At 32.2% G+C, this 21,817-nt stretch overlaps 1 protein-coding gene across 1 annotated transcript in view; it reads left to right on the forward strand.

The window, feature by feature from the left end:
* LOC108976317 overlaps positions 1–21,817 on the forward strand; it is a 142,861-nt gene that overhangs the window by 50,618 nt on the left and 70,426 nt on the right. The window contains exon 2 of the mRNA XM_018945343.1: positions 13,397–13,601. Coding sequence (XP_018800888.1) covers positions 13,397–13,601 — 205 coding nt within the window. The remainder of the gene's footprint in view (positions 1–13,396; positions 13,602–21,817) is intronic.

A 21,817-nucleotide genomic window follows, 5' to 3' on the forward strand; every position in this document is an offset into this window, starting at 1 on the left:
TCGCTACAGTTTAATCTCTTTTTAATAAAAATTTTCCTCGCGGATGKTATTAATTTGACTAAGCCTTTGCCCTTAATGAACATACGCATATGTTTATTTTTTCCTTTACACCATTATCCATTTATTATTGAAAGAATACACAATATTTTTATATCATATTCAACAACAACAATCTCTCATTCGTGGGCAAAGAGAAACATGAATTTATCGCATATTTCTAAAGTACCCTTAAGATTCCACTTTTGCAAAATTCGAAAAATGTATTCAATGGAATGCTGAGTATAGACAGAATATGATGAAACGCTGGAAGATTAACTTTACGAATGTGCAGCCTTCACACGTTATACATACATATRTTCCATAATTTAAAATGCTCCAAGTTAAGAGACATTTGGCTGTAGGGGTGAAAAAATGAGGTATTTTACAAAACCCACTTAGTTACTGAATAAATCTTAATTTTTTTTATCTGTTTTAGATGAAATGTTTATCACCCGGGAGCACTAAGGGCCCAATGATGGCCCAACTGTGGCTGCCAATAGTCTGTCGCTCTCGCGACTCCCTTTTCAACCAATCCACCGAATTTTCATGAAGTGTGCCATATTTGCTTACTTTAAGAGATTTTTACCGCCTCCTTTCTTTTCAGCTCCTACTTTTTTGAATATTCTCACTTTTTTGATGACGTCAGTAATCCACTTTGACATTTAGAATAGCTACTAAAAAGCAATATGCTAATAATTTGGTACATATCGAATCGTTAAAGCCTGGATARATGCTTGGTGAGATGCTTTCTTAAAAACAGGCCCTATAATTGCTATGAAGTAATGTGGGAAATAAAAAAAATCTTTGCGAAATTCCCATGAGTTACTTTTTTAGCAGATGTTTATACCAAAACCATTCTGAAAGAATGAAGAAATCGATGAATATTGGTATAAATGGATGTAGACACTTTATATCTGCTAACAAGTGCACTAAAATTGTTTGCACTTGTGCCAACAGTAGGCTTTGACTCATCATCTAGATTTACAAATTTCACACACTTCACTCCTTTTGTGAGCTTATGGGCATTTTCGTCAGTTTTCAATATTGATGAATTTGAGAAAAAATTTCATAGTAAATGCAACTTTATACTAACTGATATGCTTTGAGAARAAATTCGATTGATTTTGTATCAAAAAAAAAAGTTCTTATAAAATATAAACGTACAAACTGGATTAAAATAGTTTATRTACCAACAAGAAGGTGGATTACGCCCTAATTATTTGGAGAATTTTTAACTTATATACAATATATAGTAAATTATAAAAGTAGACTGGATTGAAAGAGTTTATAACCGACAAAAATCTCCTAAATTTTCTTGAAATACTTTAACCTGCTAAGGCTCATTCTCATAAGCAATTTGGAAGTAAGTGTAAATTTAAAAAAATACTGAATATTGAAAATATTAGACTATCTTCACAATAGGATTCCAAAAACAGAAGAAGTATAAAACTGAGAACAGTTACACAATATATATATTATAAATGTATACTAGTAAATTCGAAMTTACTTGACAAACTTGGTGAGGGCAAATGAATAACTTTTCATGAGAAATKAAACTTTATTAATATTTTAATCATTATCAACTAACTATTGAGCATCACAAGTATTAAATGAGCAGCCAACGGGCTTGAGGCAGCGAGGGTGCCAATTAACGGCAATAAAAACCACTAAATTAACCATAACAATAAGTCAAATTAAGCGAATATAAAAAGTGTGAAATGCAGATGTAAACAAAAATGAGATGSCCATTTTTATGYACAACAAAAACAACACTACCAAACTATGCATAACTGTACGGACATTAAAAAATACAACAATGCCGAGTGGCAACACAAATATACACCGAAAGCGGCAGGGATTTTATGAGTCATAAAATTGGCGGCAAACCAAGGCACACACGAGGCAGCAGCGGGCAAATCGAACGAAACAAAAAACTGAGAAGAAACTACAAGCGAGTAACGCGTAGTAAGGGTTCGCTGCTTGGAGCCAAATTCGGTAGCTAACAGGCATTTCGAAATCGAAACCGTGCAAGTGAAAAGGGGCCGAACCAGCAAAAGTATCAATTACAAAGCAATATTGCTACCGACTTACGATTACGATTATGGCGTTGAGTATGACCGTGAGTTTATGATTGTTGTAGTAGAAGTAGAAGAAGAGGCAGAAGACGAAGACGAAGAGTTTGAGAAAGAAAGCTGCGCTGCGWGGAATTTAAGCAGAAAAGCGGCAAWCTAGTGCTGCAAAAAGCRAAGCAAGCGAGTGGGTGAGTGTGAGCTGAAATGCTGAGAGGCTTGAGAACACACATTTCCTCTAAGGATCGCACACAAAACCCGTGTAATAAATAAGTTAAACACAACAAAAGCTGCAATAAAAGTAACTACTCTGGTAATAGTGGAAGAATATAGACACAGCGAGGCTATAACTATTGCATAATGGTTAGAAATCAATCAAAAGGTTTTCTGGAAAGCGAACGCCCGCGGTTGGAGCACGCACACAAACGTAGAAATATGTATATACATAAATACAAATCTAACAGCAGCAGAAACCCAACAAGGGAGACTTAGTGGGCAACAGAACAAAGAAGCTGAGATAGACTGCGTTTTAGGGCAAAAAAAAAAAAACAGTTTATATAAAAACAAATACACTATCATAAAAAAAGTCAGAAAATCACCAAACTCTACTCGCTTTTCCTTCGCAAATGCTTTACTACTGCTTTTCTGCTGATTTCTATTACACTGCTGCTTTGAAAGCAACCCAAAAATAACAAAAACAACAAAACTTCTGCAGTCACCTAAACTCCTGCCTTCGCTGCAGCATCATAATTCCGAAAAATATGCGCTGTTGTGTAATAAAAGTGAGGCTTTTCTGAAATTTAGGCGCCCTGCGGCCGTTATGTTGGCTCAGCGCTTCGTTTGTTGGCGCATAATACACTCATACCTACATGCACAGGCTACGCGCTCCCAATTGCAGCTTATGGTRTGCTATGTTATTTGAATATGGTTCGATTTTTGCTCTTTTTTCCTGTGAGTTTTTTTATTATTCTTCTGGCTTGATGGTGGCAGATGSAAGGCATTGCAGCGCAGGTAATGCATTGAGAGAATTTTTTTTGCAATTTTTAATAAAAAAATTAAGAATTCTTTCTAATGAAACATATTTTACTATGGGCTTGAAAACTAAAGTTTTTGTTGTTCGATGTTAAAATTATTCCGAAACAATTTAAAAAAACATGTTGGTTTGTATACGGTTTCTCAGTTAAAATGCGTAATCAAGTTAGTTTAGGTATTCATGGGTTTCCTCAGAAAAAATCTGCATATTCTGAACAATTTTCTTCTCATACAAAAAATTAAATATTTATTAGAATTTCTTATTGCTACAAATATATACTATTAACAAAGAAGTTAGAAAATTTTTGGAAAAAAATATTTTAAACTCGGCCATTGCGACGCCATCTTCGAAGACCCCACGGAAAAAAGATGCGCCCGCGTTGGCAGGATGACACCTTACAGGAACATCTAAAGTGAAAAAATTTGTGTTTTAATTAAAACCTTTACTTATAACATGGACGAAGGAAAAAACTGAAAATTGGAATTTGTGGGACATTTCTACAAANAATTCCATGAAAATCGATTGAGTTGTTCCCTAGAAATCTTGCCAACCGATTTCAAAAACACAGTTTCCAGAAAAACGCGTTTAAAGACGGCACACTTAGCGTAGCTAGCCTGGAGCGCACAAATTCTCACGGCTGCATTTAGGACAATATTCTAGAGGTGTTGTAGAATTTAATAAGATAATAAAAAAATATATTTTTTAATCACTTCGTTATTTAGTATTCGCTTAAATATTTTTTTTTTGTTTTTTTTTTTTTTTTTTTTTTTTTTTTTTTTTTTTTTTTTTTTTTTTTTTTTTTTTTTTTTTTTTAGTGTTGATTTTTTTGAAAATAGGAAAAAAATAAATTGTATCAAAATTGTAGCAAAATATATAAATATCAAGTATGAACGAAAAAATAGTTTAGTGATGTGAAATCTGAAAGAGACAGAGGAGTTAGGTGATTGAATTTTTCACTGTTAAAATTAAGAGTCATTTGGAAAAAATGTATGTAATGAAATATATAAAATTATTTTCTAAATATATAATTTTTGTTTTTATTTTTATATAAATTTTCTCACGTAACCCCAAAGAGTATGTGAAAAATACGAAAAGTCACGTTTTTAGTTCTTTGTGTGTCTTTTACTAAGTTTTTTCTATGCTTTCTACATTCCACACATACTGCAAAAAAGTGTCGTCCCTATATGATTCTTAATATAATAATGAATATTTTTAGCACTCCACCGGAGAAATGGCACGCTGGATAGTACAAACAGTTGCAGTCAGTCGATGGTTGAAAGAAAGTCCTACTTATACCTAAGTACTGTAAAAAAATCGAAAACAAAAAGTATTACATAGGTTTACATTTAGTACATAATTCCTAAAATCCTCTGTCACTTCGCTTGCATCCCTGAATACTTTGACCATTGAGCAGCGGAACCTTTTTCGCACACATACCTCTGACGGATATGTGAGTGTGGCGGAGTTTCTGAGAAGAGGCGCAGCTAACTTTTTTACGAATGGATCAAAGCCATCGAGGTATCGGCAGAATTACTTTTCCGAAGTGTGGCTTCTTTTTCGGAGGTATACAAATTTCTTCACGATGGCAATGAGCAGGGCTTCACGAGAAATCAGCCTATTTATCTAACCGTACCTAACCCATTACATAATTTACTTTCGTTTTCTGTCTCACCGCAGGGCGCAGGGATAAGATGAAATCGGTGATTTATGATTCGATCAATACATATTTATTTTTATAAATACTTTTTCAGGGATATGTTTTATGCTTGATTACCAAAGCATCCTGAAATGATTAAATAACTTAAACGAAATTTTAACAGACTTGGCTCATTCCTTTTCAACTAGGCATAAAATATGTGTAGAAATCAAAACTGCCCTGATAAATGCAATTCTTTAGATTACCAGGTATATCGGTATGAAATGAGTGTATTTTTTGTGCAAATAAATAATACATTTTAATGGGAATGTAAAAAGAAAAATGACTCAAAGCATGGACCATTGCGTTTTATACATTTCAACCTCCTTTCTGGCAATTTGTGGATAGAAATGCTCGTCTTTTAAAGCAAACTAATCAGACACCCAATTTTCGACTTATGCCTGCTTACCGAATCGATCTGTTTTTGCAATCGATAAATCATAAATAAATTTTGTTTTCATCATCATTGACAATTCAATGCAGAACTTGCTTTATTTCGTGCCTTTGCAGTAAAACTTCTCAAATGTTTTTTTTTCGGTTTTCCATTTGTCTTTCATTCAATTCATGTGGCATCCATTTTTCACACTTTTGGATCTTTCCCATAGCTTTCAAACGGGCTGGAATTATTTGCTGTGCAACAGTTAACACGTCTTAAATTTGCTTTCAAACTCAAAGTATCAGCTTCATCCAATATTGCTTACAGTTCGGCGTTTTCAAATTTTTAGTGGTCTTCCACGCTTTTCATTTCACACATCAAAATCATTATTCTTATATGGTTATTGAATAAGTTTGACAGATGTCATGCAAACCAATTATAAGAAAAATTAAGGCTACATCTGTTTTCAATGAACTGATGAACTTGGAAAGWGTTCCTTCCAACTACAACATACCTCAATTTGATTAAATTTTTATTTCGTTGATAGCAAATTCTCTACTTTCGTTTCTCGCTGTGCAGCTGCCAGCTCACTATGGATTTTTGCCCAATCTTTTCGCCAATACTTACTCATTTTTTTCGCCTTAAACCACTATTTGCATTTTTCTCTTGGCAATGATTTCATTTCTTCACTGATAATGGGAAATTTATTAGCAACTTTCCCACGCTACAGATTTTTTACTGAGGCAAATTTTCAATGCAACGCTTTTTTGTCTGCCTTTTCTCTCCACAGTGCTCACAAATTTTGCCCTTGGCATTGTTAGTGTTAGTTCGGCAAAGGAACGTATATACATACATACATGCATATGTACGTGTATATGAACGTATATTTGCATGAGTGTGCAGAATATGATCATAGTGGCAATCGCTTCCTCGTAGAGGGTGGTGGCTGGGTCCGCTGAGTGAAGCTGGGTGGCTGACTGGTTCTTAAGTTGAATGTTTCGTTGCTTGGTTCTTTGGAGGCCTTCCAGCTGCTTGCAGCCGACTACTGCAGCAGGCTAAATTCGTTTGTAAACGCGGGGCATATTGCACTTACACATATGTATGTCAAGTGTGTACGTGTATGTGTGTGTGCTTGCATTCCTCATACTGTGAATATTATTCACAATAAATCGCTCCGAAATCACTGGCAACGTTTGTGCCTGGCAACCAAAGTCTCGATTGTTGTTGTTGTATTACTTATTATTTTTACCTTTTTTCTTGCCTTGGAGCAACAATTTAAATTACTTTATTTTATGGGTTGTAAGCACAAATTTGTGTAATTAGGCCACTTGTGGGTGGTTACCATAAGCTACGGCGGTGGAGAGCGGAGCAGGCATGTGAAGCTTCACAAAGAATTTGTGGAAATTGAAAAATGCTGAAATTGCGTAAATTAATTCGCAGAAAACTGCGCGCCTGAAATTAGTATTTAAAGGTTTGAGAGCGCAATGAGGAATGGTATGGGAGTGAAGTAAAGGATATCAACTTACGAAAATTAAAAATAAGCAGGAGAATATACATAATTCTTATTTAACCAATAAAAAAAAAATAAATAAAACCAACTAAAAAACAATTACGATGCAACGATCGGTTGCATCAAAGCTATAATAAGTCCATAAATACAAAACATTCATTAGAAGAACTTGATCCTTGAACTTGCTATAGTGGCCCTAAGAATATCACATACTCGTACATTTATCAACATCATGGTATTAGAAATTGCTGAGAAAACGTAAAAAGAAAAAAATTGTTCAAATATTGTGTTTGTTAAAAAGATATTTTTTATTACGTGGCAACCTTAAAAATATCATAAATTTGTGCATTTAATAATGTTATTATAATACATATTGCAGGGAAAACGCAAAAAATATTAAATTGAAAAATCTGTTAAAAAGGGTTGCCACTTTGTTTTTCTTATGATATTGCAGCTAAAAAAATATCATACACATAATAATATCAATGTATTAGAATTTTGTTAAGAAAACGAAAAAAAAGTTTTTTTTTTAATATTTTTTAAAGGACTCGTCAACTGGTTTCTTTAATTACGTGGCAACCCTAAAGTGTCATATACATTTAATAATATAAATATATAAGAAATCGTAATGAAAACGAAAAAAAAAATTGAAATATTTAAAAAAGGGTTGCCACTTTGTTTTTTAATTACGTGGCAATACTAAAAATAGCACATAATCGCAAATATAACATTTAATCAAAATATTTATTAAAAAAAGGGTTGCCAAATGGTTTCTTTAATTACGTGGCAACCTTAAAAATGTCATGTACTGGTACATTTAATAGTATCAATATAATAGAAACTGTAAAAGAAACCGTAAAAAAAGTTTAATCGAAATATTTTTTTTAAACGGGTTGCCAATGTGATTTTTTATTATGTGACAATCTTAAAAATTTCATATACTCGTACATTTAATAATATCGATGGCTTAGAAACGCCACTTTGTTTTTTTTTTATGATATACCAACCAGTAAAACATCACATACTTGTACATTCAATATTATCAATGTATTAGCATTTTCAAAAAAAAAAAACAAATAAAAGTAATTGAAAAGTATTTCAAATTTTTTTTAAATACGTGCCAACTCTAAAAATAGCATAGCTTCATACATTTATTAATTTCAATGTATTAGAAACTGCAAAGAAAATGTGATATGTTTTAAATAAAAATATGAGTTAAAAAAGGTTGCCATTTTGTTTTTTATTTACATGGCAACCCTAAAAAATAATATATTCGCAAATTTAATAATACCAATGGCTTAGAAATTATATATAAAACGCAGAAAGCTTAATTTTAAATGTTTCTTAATAAGGGTTGCCACTTTGTTTYAAACCATTACTTTATWATGAARGTCTGATTCAATATCTATTTTATTGCTTGGTCGCAGAATATAYATGTMTACTAATTTTTAGCAAAACTTTGTTAYCGATCATGTGTTTRAATTATATTGAAAAGAGATCGCAGCCGGGCTAGAAATAACTCCAGATAAAGCAAAAGCTATCACTCAGAGCATTTTTTTTTTTTGTTTTTTCTTTTTGCCAGATGTGGCCTTGGAGCCTTCTTTTTAGCTCCGGGAGCTCAAATATCTAAATTCGGATTACATAGAAAAATACTATTAGAGGCAAGTTACGATGAAGGATAAGTTTTAAAATTGGATTAATTTTTTGTTGGCTTCATTAGGATAACTCTAAAGAAGGAAATGATAATAATAAGTAATTTGTATTTAAAAACCGGAAAAAAGATTTTAATTTAAAAAAATTGCAAATTAAAAAAAAATTTATTGAAAATTAAAAAAATTGCACTTTATCACACTTACCATACATATACTTTCCGCTCCCTCTCTTTATTGCAATATAATAATTGCCAGCTTAACTGCTTAATATGGAATGTTGAGCTGAAAAATGCTTCGAATTCTATAGAGAAATTGTTGAATTTATTAAAAAAAATTGCAAATTAAAAAAAAATATATTGAAAATTAAAAAAATTGCACTTTATCACACTTACCATACATATACTTTCCGCTCCCTCTCTTTATTGCAATATAATTTCACTTCAGTGCCCTTTTGCCAACCTYAGCATCACTAGATCTTGCCATTTTACCAAACTTTCCCAAATTAACTAAACCAAACATAAACTCAAGCTAATTTACATATTTGCAATTGCAATTTCCCCATAGCCAAAAACAAAACCAACAACACCCAGAAAGACAAATGAGAAATTAACTTTGGACACATTAAAGACGTAAATGCGCAAACACGCGAAGTACGACAAAGGAAACGACAGTTGGACAACGACAACTGACAAATCACTAACAATGAGCACTGCAACAATTGCAACAAAAACAAAGAGAAAAAATAAATGTAAAAAAACAGAAAAGAAAAAAGTGATGAGAAAAAAATTAAACCAAGAAATGTTTAAACAAATAGTTGCAGCAGAAATGTGTTAAGTGTGCGCCAACAACAACAACAACACTAACAAAATATATGCTAATCTTTGTGGATGAAGATCTGCGCTAACCAACTGATAGAATGAAGCAAGGAAATCGACGAAATAGACAAAGCACATGGCAGTCATTTGCGGCACATCTCCCTGTGGCAACGCTTGTAGCYGTTGGTAGACTACGTACTACGTGGTGAGTGGGGCTGTGGAGGTGCTTATGGGAGGTTAGAAAATTGTGCTCACCGCGCTGAGTGTAGATTTTCACTTGAAGATTGAATTGCATTTCCGAGAATTGTGCGCAACAGCAAACCAAAAGCCGAATCGCGCAGCAACAACAAAAAAACACYACGAATAATTTCAACATACACACACATATTTTAATAAATGAATTTTAAAACACACATACATTCACATAACTCTATGTATATATGTAAGGCAGCAAATATGCCTGAAAAGCATGAAATGGGCTGTTAAGCAGCAGATGAGTAACAACTTAAGTGCAGCAAATGCATTATTTGTACAGGCAGTAAATACAACAAAAACTACAGCAACWAYAAACAACAACAAAAATGAAGAAGAGTAGCAACAGCAGCCGCCAAGCAGCAAYAGTTGCTGAAGCTGCACACACGCTCGTACACAACCGCAGCCACCGCTGTTGCTATTGTTGTTGATAATTGCGCATCAAATWTGTATGTGTGTGTGTTTTGACTCAACTCGCCCGTCAGCTGACCTGTGTGCGCGCATATTTTTGTTTTTGTTGTTGTTATTTTTGCAAATTAAGTATATACATACTTGTTGTTGTTGTTGTTGTTTTATCATTTTTTTGTTTTTGTTTTTGTTTTTCAACGATTTCTGTCTATACGCCAGCTGATGTGCATTTAGATGATTATGATGCGCGCCCATCGCCGATGATCATCAGTTGTGCGGCTGCCGATGTGCAGCAAGCGGCATTGCAATAATGCGCAGTTTCGATTAAGATCTAGCATCTAGTAAGTATCAGATGGCAAGCACAATAAAACTACAAATTTTTCAGTGAAAATAGTTTCCTAGTGAAATAACGCATTGTAGAGAAAAAGTTTGTTTCTCTATATTTTMGAAGTTAAGCTTTTGGATGTTCGACAGAAGTAAGTAGGTAGGGACAGTGGCTGTCTAATGACACACCTAGGCAACCTATAATGTCTTCTCCGAGCCGAGTTGAATACTTTTCTTTTAGCAAGGTTTTTCTCTTCTTCTTCTTCTCCCGCCTGACAGTTTTTACAATAATCATTGTATGTTTTCCCCAGCTTGCAAGCATGTCTGCCAATTAGACAGTGTTCTCTTAGCTCTCCTACTAGAGTTCTTATCATTGGTTATGAATTTTAATAGTCGGCATRTGCGGCACATATTCCATTCCTGCTACATTTGCCACCAACGAGACTCCGTTATATCCAGAATATGTTTGTTGATTAAAAATTCACAAATAACCAGAGGCATATAAATTCMMTATTTTTCAAACTATTGTAGTAGAGTTTTGCTTGTTTTGGCAAATTCACCTGCCAGTSATATCACTATGACAGGAAATCCATTGCTGGTTTATCGAGATATTAGATCCAACAAGAAATCAGGACATTCATTCGCTATATTTGTCGTAACCCTAAGAGAATTTTGTGATTTCAAGCCGATTGGCTGCTATAATATGTAGATATGAATATATGCGTTGTTGTGAGCACACCCGCTGTCAGAACAAKAAGGCTTTCTTTAATTGCTGTGAACTCTGCTTGGAAGGCACTACATTGGTGTATGTTGGTGTATTATTTTTGTTCACAATTATTTGACATTTCTTCATGGAGAGACATACGCCTATACAACGTCTACAAATCGTTCAACTTTATTATAAAATTTAACGTTCATTGCTCAACATCAMCCAACTTCAGACCCAACGTTCATAATTGAATAATATTAGACCAATAAGATCAAGTCTGGCAGGCAATGAAGAAAATACAACAGCCGTAGCTGAGAGTGTACCCGTCGAGAATCGATTCGGCGCCGTTCGTAGCAACTCGAACTGACGTATGGAACAACTTGGCGCATTTTCCGTCGAGATCTTAAATTGAAAGCACATAAAATACAGCTTGTGCATAATTGAAACCGCTCGACCTTTTCAAAAGCGACATTGCTTCACTATATGGGCTCTTGAAAAGTTCCAGGAAGATCTTACGTTTTCAAGTCAAAATTTGTTTAACAATTAGGACTCAATGAGTATGTAAACAAGTCAAAATTGCCGTACTTGGGACGAAAAGCAACCTGAAGAGATTCAAGAGTTGCCATTTCATCAAAAAAAAAAATTTTTTTTTTTGGTGTGGTTTGTGGGCCGGTGAAGTCATCGGTTCATATTTATTCAAAAATTTTGCCGGTGTGTAGAGAACCGTCAATGGCGACCATTAGCGTGCTTTGATAACAGACTATTTGATGCTTGAAATTGAAGCTCGTGATCTCGGTGACAATTTGATTTCAACAAGACGACGTCTCTTCACACACATTGCATCTATTAAAAGATTTATTGAAAGAACACTTCGGTGAGCAGATATTTTCGAGTTTTGGGCCGATAGATCAGCCAGCAAGATCATGTGATATAACAGCATTAGATTTTTTCCTTTGGATATATTAAGTTAAGTCTAAAGTCTAAGAACTTCACTCGTGTCATTCGCCAGTTATCAGTCGAAATGCTTGAACGAGCCTTCAAAATTTGAACTCGACCATCTGAGACGTAGCCGCAGCCAACATTTGAAAATAGATAATCTTCAAAGAATAATAACCAAAAAAATATGCTTTCGAATGATAATAAGCATTACTCATTAAATTTCAAATTCTGTTTTTTTTTTTTCGTTTTCAGTATTTTTCTGAARATATATATATATGCATATATTAATATATGTGTTATGTTGCTTATAAATATGCTTTTTATATAACTACTTCAAAAATTATTCCATGATTTATTGACTTGTCATCAGAGTAGCTACGTAGAATAATTAAAATGAATGTTCACACAAGCAAGTTTGTCGCTAAAGCCTTTTGAGCAGTCCTAACTCAACAACACCCTAAAAAAACGTGTACATTTCGTTACATAAAATGCAAAAGAACGTATCATCAAAAATTAAGTTTTTTGTTGCTTACTATTTACTACATCTTATTATATAAATGTAGGCATACAGTTTTAAGTTTTAGCTACCAGATATAACCACTATATAATCAATATATAACCATTTTATAACCMAAACTCAAAATTTTGTTTCAATATGAGTGGTTTCTATTATARCGTTTCCTACGCCTGTAAACTTATRAAAACTGATGTTACGTTACTTTGCATTTCAGGTAACGATATACTAAAGATTTATGATATTTATTGAACAAAGAGCTTGTACCGCCAGTAATAAATATTCAATAAAAAATTGCATAAAAAAATTCATTAAAAAATTGTCAATCAGATATGTATAAATAAATATTTAAATAAAAGTGTCAATAGAATTGTCAATAAAAAGACATAAAAAGTTTATAAATAAATTGCCAATAAACTTTAATTAATAAATACTCAGTTAAAGCAAATTAATTTGCGCCCAAGTTAATAATTAAATAAAGTCAGTGCAAAATGGCAATGATTTCCTTGTAATTAGTTGTTATTTATTTTACACAAACGCATAAATAACTGTAATTAGCGTTGTGCGCGAAAAATCCCGTTAGACGTCTACTAACTCTTTGTGACTGTCTAAGTTGCAATAATTAGCATATAGAATATAAAAATAATTTATTGTAAGTGCGATATGGAAAATATAGCAACAAAAAACGACAATAAAATGGGGGGAAAACAATATTTACTGTTAACTCATACAAATTGATTACACACTAAAGTCATAAACTTTCACTCACTTAATTGACGTTTTTGTGCGGCGATTGAAATAATACTTAATTTGATTGATTAAAGGCGACACAACCTTGGACAATATTGAATGTTAGTGGGGTGGCATGTGCATGGCTTTCATAAAACTAATTTTAAAAACAAAAATTAGGAAAATTTCAATGGAAATATTGTATTATAATATATACAATATATCTTTTTACTTAAGTACCACATATCTATATAAGAAAATTAATTCATATTTAACAAAACTAAAAATTTTTTTTCTGTCTTCAAAAAATTTTAAATTTAATTTAATAAAGAAAAATGTTTTTTTTTTTACCAGGTTTGACGCCAACAAATCGACAAAGGGTGCCTCGAAGCTGCGCCGTGATTTAATCAATGCCGAAATCGCCAATTTGCGCGACCTTTTGCCGCTGCCGCAGTCGACGCGTCAGCGCTTATCACAGCTACAGCTGATGGCATTGGTGTGTGTGTATGTGCGTAAGGCTAACTATTTTCAACAAGGTGAGTCACATGACAATTCATAATGATAGCAATAGCAGTTCGTGGTTATTAAGAGCTGACATATTGGGGACTTACACCACAATTAGTGCATAATTGTCAATATTAAAATTAATAAGAGAAAAGTTTTGCGTTTAAATTAATATAATTAAAGAAAAAAAAAATTTTTGCTCACGCATGGGGTGTTTACATTTTTTTATATTAACTATGACATTTAAATTAAAAAAATTTTACTCGAACACAAATTCTCTAAAGGGAACCTGGGCTGTTAACCAATTTGGTGTCAAAAGCTACTCTACCATAATAGTAGTTTTATTTCTTGTAATGAAAACACATGTCGCAATRGAAACCGAGCTTATTCCAAAAGCCGCAGCAATTCTGTAGCAATTTCTTTTTCTTAGGGTTTATTAGATAAATAAAATAAAATCTACCAGATATTGTCCGTAATTTAAAGGTCGTATCTCATTAACTTATCAGACTAAGATAAAGGATAAAGTACAAAAACAGTGCATGTTGCATATAGTAGTTTCATGAAAATAATGCTCACTGAACTAATTTCAAACCCAACTATTTAAACAAATAAAAATTATATAGTTGCCACCGGTTTAAAAAAATGTTAGGGCAACAAATTTGTAAGACAAAGCATGCAGTATTATTACCAAACTGATGTAGTTAGAAAAAAAACAATACTTTTGAGAAGACTTGCCAGACGTTTAAAATTTTAGATGAAATTAAATTGCTAACATAAATATAATACCAAAATAGCAGCAAACACTTAAAAAGAGATATCAGTATGCTCCAAGTTRAGAATATTTTTAATAAGAGTTGCCACATATTTGAAAATTTGAATGATCCACATATATGTATAATTAAAATAATTAAAAAAATCATAAGCTAAAAACAAGGTAATATGCTTATCAAAATAATGAAGTTTTAAAAAGTTTAAGTTTTTTTTAAAGAGTTGCCAACTGTTTAAAAATACTACTGAAATTAAGTTTCTTAAATAAATAAATTACCAAAATAAAAGCAAAAACATAAAAATATATGAGAATTTTAAAATATTAGTGAGCAGAGTTGCCACCTATTTGAAAATTTGATCGAAAAAAAAAATCAGAATACAAATTCACAATACAATGTGGTTATCGAACTATTGGAGTTTCAAAATGAGGCAATATTTTTAGTAGGGTTACCAACTGCTGAAAAATATTAGTAATTTAATCGGATAAATCATAAGATAAATGAAGTATTAAAATATAAATAAAAATATAGCAGATTGCTTACATTTAAAAATATTATTTATGGGTGTTGCCCAATGTTTACAAAATTTGACCAATAACTGTAATATTACAATATAAATATATTTCTTTGGGAAGTTTTGTTTTTTGTTGGGAAGTGTTAGCAACTTTAAAATCTTAATTATGAATATTAATATCCGAGTTATAACTAAGAGTGGTTACCACCTATTTCAAAAATTCAAATATAATTTCAGTATGAAACGAAAGGTAGTTGTGAAGTATTATTTGCATTAATTAACAGAAATTGACATACATACATAATAGAATATCATGTTCAATATAGTGACTAATAGTTATGTTTTATGTCCATATCCTTAATAGCGAAATATCACGAATTTTTGTTCCCAAAATTTTAGAGTTCAATACATAAAATTAACGAATTTATACATACTAATATGCCAGCAATTTCGAATAAATCACCACCTTCATTATAATCATTATATGTTATATATTAATTACATTAATAGTTCATTACACCTTGATGCTCAGGGGATTTCATAGGAATGTTCCGCCTAAAAATAAAAGTGAAATAGTGCTTAATCATGYTTATAATTTTCACTCATATCATATCAATAATTCAAAACTGTTGACGCCTACTTGAAAAGTTATTGGTACTTAAAGACAAAAAACAACATGGTCACATTATTTTAAAGTGTCTCTTAGCTAAATGAATTCACTAGCTAGCTAGTTTTTTATGAGCAGTACTTATGAAAACCCTTCAAAGAGCTTCAGGTGTTTCGTTATTTAAATTACATTCGCACTCCAAAGGGATTTCTTTGATATTTTAATCAATAAGCAATTTTTTTCAATAATAACCAATTAGCATCCATGCAAGCTGTATACATGTAAATCTTCAAGTAATTTTCTCGGTATATGTACCTAATCAACTTTCCCAAAATAAAGTTGTCGTTCAATAGAGAGTACACCACAATTTGGTCATCAATTTGTTCAAACCAACAGTTAATTATGTGATTTTACTGATTTCTTCTCTGTTTTCTAAAGAATTTCAGAAGCAGACTTCAAAAAAATTATTTTCGTTTGATTCTACTTTTTCTATGGTTTTACTGATAATCATAAAGCGCAAAAATTCAAATTTGAGTTTCAGTATACAATACTGTTTTAATCTTACCGATCTAAGCACTTGCATTTTGTTATGTAACTTATACACTTATTTAGATTTAATTGTAGCTCGTAACTGTTGTGAATTGATTTATTTTATTGCATACGGGAAAATACGCAAATCAAAGGCTTATGCCACAAAAAAAGGGATTACAAAAGGGCAGTTGTCACAACTGCATTCTCTTTTACAATTGCGATCCAGGTAAATGTATATATTAGGGTGATTTAAGAACAGAATATTTTTTTTTTTTTTTTTTTTGTTTGCTTGGTACTCGAAATAATAGGTGCTAAAACACATCAACGAAAAGCTCTGCAAGTATGAGCACTAAATTGTAACGGGTGACAAAAGAGTACTTGAGTATATGATTGCAATTAAATTTCCCGGTTAAATGACAATTCAAAAAAATATTCTTGCTAAGTTGGTAGGATTGTCCTTAATTACTATGCTAAATATGAGCGCGATCTGTCAATCAGTTTGTTTACAGCAGCTGCTCAAATCGGGGTACACCTCAGTAGTGCCTTGTGATTTTTACAATTGATAAAAATATCGAACAAACAAATTCAAATTTTGTATTTCTAACCAACTTTCTTGTCTACGAGCGGTACAAAGCTCTCAAAGACGATTAAAAGATCGTTGAAGTCGTGCCTTATTCTAGAGGACCTTCGACCTTTTCAACTGTCGAAAATATTAAAAGATAAGGGATATGGTGCTCAAAAATCGTGCGAAAGATTCAATCTGATGTTCATTGTTTTGTTTCAATATTCGTGATTTGTGTACTTGTATTMTAAAAATTTGGAGAGAGTATTTTTTTACTAATAGTATGTCTAGTTTTAGAAATGGGCTCAAGAGGGCCAATACTTCCCTTAGCCCCATATACCTAACAGAAAGATATTGGAATTTCCAGGGGTTTTATATATCGGCCAAAATGTGACTTATATAATTAATATACTAGACCAAATATAATTCAAAAGGTTTTCATATGCCCCTAAATTGACTTCCCCAGTTTTGATGCTGAAAAATTGCAAGATTATGAAATTTTCGGTTACACACAAACTTAGTCATTCCTTACTAGTTGCTGTATATATTTACATGTTTATTTTAACTCCTAAATTCRTTAGGTTAGTTCTTTTTGCTCACCCTAATGAATTTATAAAATATTTGTACAAGTCAGCAATTAAAAGCGCTTCGCTTGAGGCAATTTTCCAATAAACAACTTATCGGTGAAAATAAATCTTTGCAATACCTACTTATATTATATAATTTCAAAATTAACATTTTAAATAAATTTATTAACAATAAAATGGCAATGTTTTCTTAAATCACAATGATAATTATAATTTCTTCCAAGAAATATAATAATGCAATGTAATAAATTTCAATTAAATTGTACATATATGGCCGTGAAATAAAAGCGATTTTCTAAACGCAGAGTTAGAGTTGCCAATTAGATTGTTTCCAAAACAGTATAATAAAAGTATGAATAATCAGAATAAATCAGAATTTTTATATATATACAAAACAATGACTCTATAAGACTAGAAAGGAAACTAACAACAGTTCCCTTGAGATCTTTCATAATATATTTTTCAGTATACGAAAAACTAGCGGATCACTCAATTTGGAATCCCACTTGTGGGTAGGTCACCTCATATAGGTAGAGATGTGAACTTCGAATTTCTAATATCATTTATCTTCAATGTTGCACACGACCGCTTCGTAAGAAGCCAACTGGACGGGTCAACCTCGCTACACTTTATTTTATGGCTTTGACTCGCCTCTTATGCGAGGAGTACTTACATTGATTCGTAATATTTTTCTTACGGAATGTCCACATAGAATAATTYAAAAGRGTATRCAAAACTATTGAATCAGTCTTATAYATAAAATACTAAAGTTTAAAARRRWTKKTMYWWKGKWMMAAWWAARRRSCTTTWAARRAMTTTTTTTAAAGCATTWYARTTAYTTTTTATTTGATAAAAACAACACCAGATTAACTCCTAAAAATATTATATTAGGATTTTAGAAAAAAAGTTTATAATTCTTGTTCAATGAAGTGCTTCAATTATGCAAATAAACTGGCAACTTTGAATGAATACTTCACTACCACCCAACCACACCTTAACACACAGAGTTTGAGTGAATTCAAGTTCGCCACCTTGAACTACAACGYTAATGCAGCGCAGCAATGAATATTATTGTGCAACAGAAATGCTAAAAAATAACAAAGGAAAATCGAGAAACCATTAAACTAATAATAAATGCTTATAGACAACCGCAATCTAAACAAATGAGCAAATCAACCGCACCGTTAATAATCGAAAATTCGCGGTAATTATACACCARCACACCAATACCACAAGCCCAACACACACACACACGCATAGCACTGCAACAACAACGGCAACACAAAAGAAGCACCGCTAGAGCACAAGAAAAAAATATCAAAGTATTCGCGGCATAGCGGGTGTAAGAACACCAAACTAATTGCCGCGTTGCACAACTTTGGTGTGTGGGTGCGCGGCAGGTTGTTGCGCTCAAAGAGAGCGCTACACAAGAAAATAGCACTTTAACAGAAAAAGAGTTAGAAAATAAAAGAAAATCAAAATATAAATATGTTTGCAATCACAGTTACGAGGAGGCAGTCTGGGTTTTGTATAACCAAATCGAGTTGAAGCAAAGAAATTCGGTGTAAACAAACTAAGGGTGTGGTTGCCGGGAAGCGGATTTTAGTACCATTATTTATTGTACGCCCAAAAAAGAGAATAACGGTATCAAATCATATAACGCAGYAGACAATCGTATGATCCACTTTTTGTTGCGATTTTTATGCTGAATGTTGGTCTTACTCTGTTGAAGTTGCAACAAAAATTGGCTTGATGACGAGTTTTCATACACAAAATGAAAATTGTGTATGAAAACTCGTCATCAAGCCAAGCCGTAGATACTGAACACAGTGGACGGACAAAATAGGTTGTTAATAAAACATTGTAAAAAATAATTTTGGTTTATCCTAAAGTCTATCGCTGAAACTGAGGCCTACTGTGAAGCAAAGGACTTTTTCAAAATTTTTTTTCATACTGTGGCAGACAGGGACAGGTCAATTGAACTGTTAATAGCTGTAGCTATGCCAAATTAGCTAAAAAGTTCATATTCTTTTGAGCTTAGAGKTAATTATAAATTATGAATAAAGTTTCTGTTTAACCTGAATATGTTAAAGAGCTGCCATTTATCAAAATATTTCAAAATTTCCAAACGTTGGGAAAAGTACCCTAAAAATATTTTTAGCTACTCAGCTGTAACGTAGTTTGGAATAGAGTTGCCACCTGTCAARGTAGTAAAATTGGAAAAGTTAACAAAGGTGCCCCAACGTAAACGTGGTTGACGAAACTATTTTAAAAAATTCAAGATATCTTTAATTAATCATATTTTAGAATGGAGTTGCCATCTGTAAACGATAGCCAAATTAAAAATTGTATAAAATGTTGAAAGATCTGACCGGTAATTATTAAAGAAGTTTCGGCTTAAAATATATTTTGATATAAAGTTGCTGCCTGGCGCAGAAAAAATTTGGAAATATTACAAAATGTGCGAGCATCCATAAAAGCCCGAGTATTGGAGAAGTTTCGATTTTWAAAATATTTTGCAATAGAGTTGCCACCTATCACAGAAAAAAATGTTTGCGAGCATATATAAAAGTTTTTTTTTTTTTTAAGTATACAAGATGATGACCTTTGAGCATATTTTGAAGTAATGCTTGAAAAATATTAAGTAGAGCAAAACAGTGTTAAACGGGTGTTATAAGAATGAGAGTTAAATGTCACATTCGATAGAGAATTTGAGTAAAATTTAATATAAATATATTTTAAAACAGAGTTGCCAACTATCAAAATTGTAAAGCAGGACATTTTAGGAAATATTTTCAAASTTTGACGCATTGGTAAAGAGTTGCGACATATTACTGAAAAAACTAAAATAGGCAAAAAGTTAAGAATTCAGGAAATGCACACAATTCGTAACTTACATATAAAGAAATGTTAATAAAAGTGAGGGATAGCATTGAAAACTCGCAACCACGTTTAGCAAAAGCATCTGTATGCCCATTATGGTGTGCCAAAAATATACCTTTAATCTTTTTTGAAACTTACACATAAARGACTGTCAATAACAATGAAGGAAAACGTTGAAATGTTTTGCGAACGCATATGTTTGCACATTAGGGTGGGCCAAAAATACACTTTTTATTTTTTTCGGAACTTACATWAATAAAAGTGAAGACAAGCGTTGAAAATTGGTAATAATGTTTATCGAAAGTACATGTATGCACTTTAGGGTGTGGCAGAAAAACACTTCTACATTTTTTCGAAACTTTCATATAAATGAATATAAATAAAAGTGAAGGCAAGCGTTGAAAATTGGTAATAACGTTTATCGAAAGTATATGTTTGCACATTAGGGTGTGCTCAAAAGGCATTTTGAGTTTTTTTCGAAACTTCCACATTAAGGACTGTCAATAACAGTGAAAAAAAATGTTGAAATGTGTAGCGGTCGCATATGTTTGCGCATTAGGGTAGACCATACATTTTAAATTTTTTTTTTATCCGYGCATATAATGAAAATATCGTACAAAAAGACGGAAAAATTCTGAAAAAATTTTATATCTTAATATTTATATTAATARGGTGCGGTGTGATTTGATTTTCCATATAAAAAACATAGAAATATTTTTTTATTTTTATTTTTTTTTTTTTGGTTTATGCATTTTGCATAAATTATTCTACAGTGGATAAATATTACACAATAAAACATTCCATTCATAAAAGCAACTATTTTATCTCAAAAAATCTCAAGYATAATTTTTTTCTGAAAAATTCAATTGTTGCTTCAATTGTTGGTATTCGAAATATTTACTCCTTGCCAAATGTTGCATGCAAATAATTTGTGGCATGATTTACCTTATAACATTTACATAAATATCCGATAAACTTATTGCCTTCGGAACACATGCACAAATATGTGTGTGCAAAATTGCGCGCATAGCTGGTAAAACATACCAAATTGCTTTTAATAAGCACATTTAGTGCCAAACGAATTGCGGCATGTGATTTCTAACTCGCTTAGACAAATACAGAAAATTCTGTGGCGCAGAATATTGCACCTGACTGAATTATTGTTCAAAATTGTCTCAATGAAGTTTTAAATATTTTGCATTTATTGCACCAACAGCATTTGTGATTTGCTGACGGCCAGGTGTTGGCTTGGGTGTGCCCAAGTACACGCCGCTTACACACATTGAACTTAACATTGAAAACTCACAAAATTTCCAATTCAAATTTATAGTTTCGAAAACGAAACAATAAAAACATTTGCTTTAATGTATTTTAATAACAAGCGGCAGCATTTARTAGAAGCTTTGAAGCGATTTCGTCGCGAATGCACATACACAAGCACACAGTTGAGTGTGGAGTGAATGCCTTGCAGCGAGGCGCTGAAATTGTGACCCTCACTTTGCTCACTGCTGTCACTGTTCCTATTGCTTTTTTTTGTTGTTTTAAATAAGTTTTTTTTGTAAATAGTATTTATTTTTATAGCCTGAACGATGTATATTATGTTTAACAGAAAGTTTGAAATWATGCAGTCGCCTTTTACTCTCCACAAGTATATAGCTGCCATAGAAGCTGGAAAGCTTTTTAATTTGACAAGATATCTTTTCGAAATTTGGCACAGAGTAATGTCTAAAGCAAATGTACAGTATCTACAAATATTCTTCAGATCTCACCACTGTAGCATATAGCTGCCATACAAAA

The sequence above is a fragment of the Bactrocera latifrons genome, unplaced genomic scaffold (assembly GCF_001853355.1).
Source record: "Bactrocera latifrons isolate USDA-ARS-PBARC rearing strain unplaced genomic scaffold, ASM185335v1 scaffold_75, whole genome shotgun sequence".
Classification (NCBI taxonomy): domain Eukaryota; kingdom Metazoa; phylum Arthropoda; class Insecta; order Diptera; family Tephritidae; genus Bactrocera; species Bactrocera latifrons.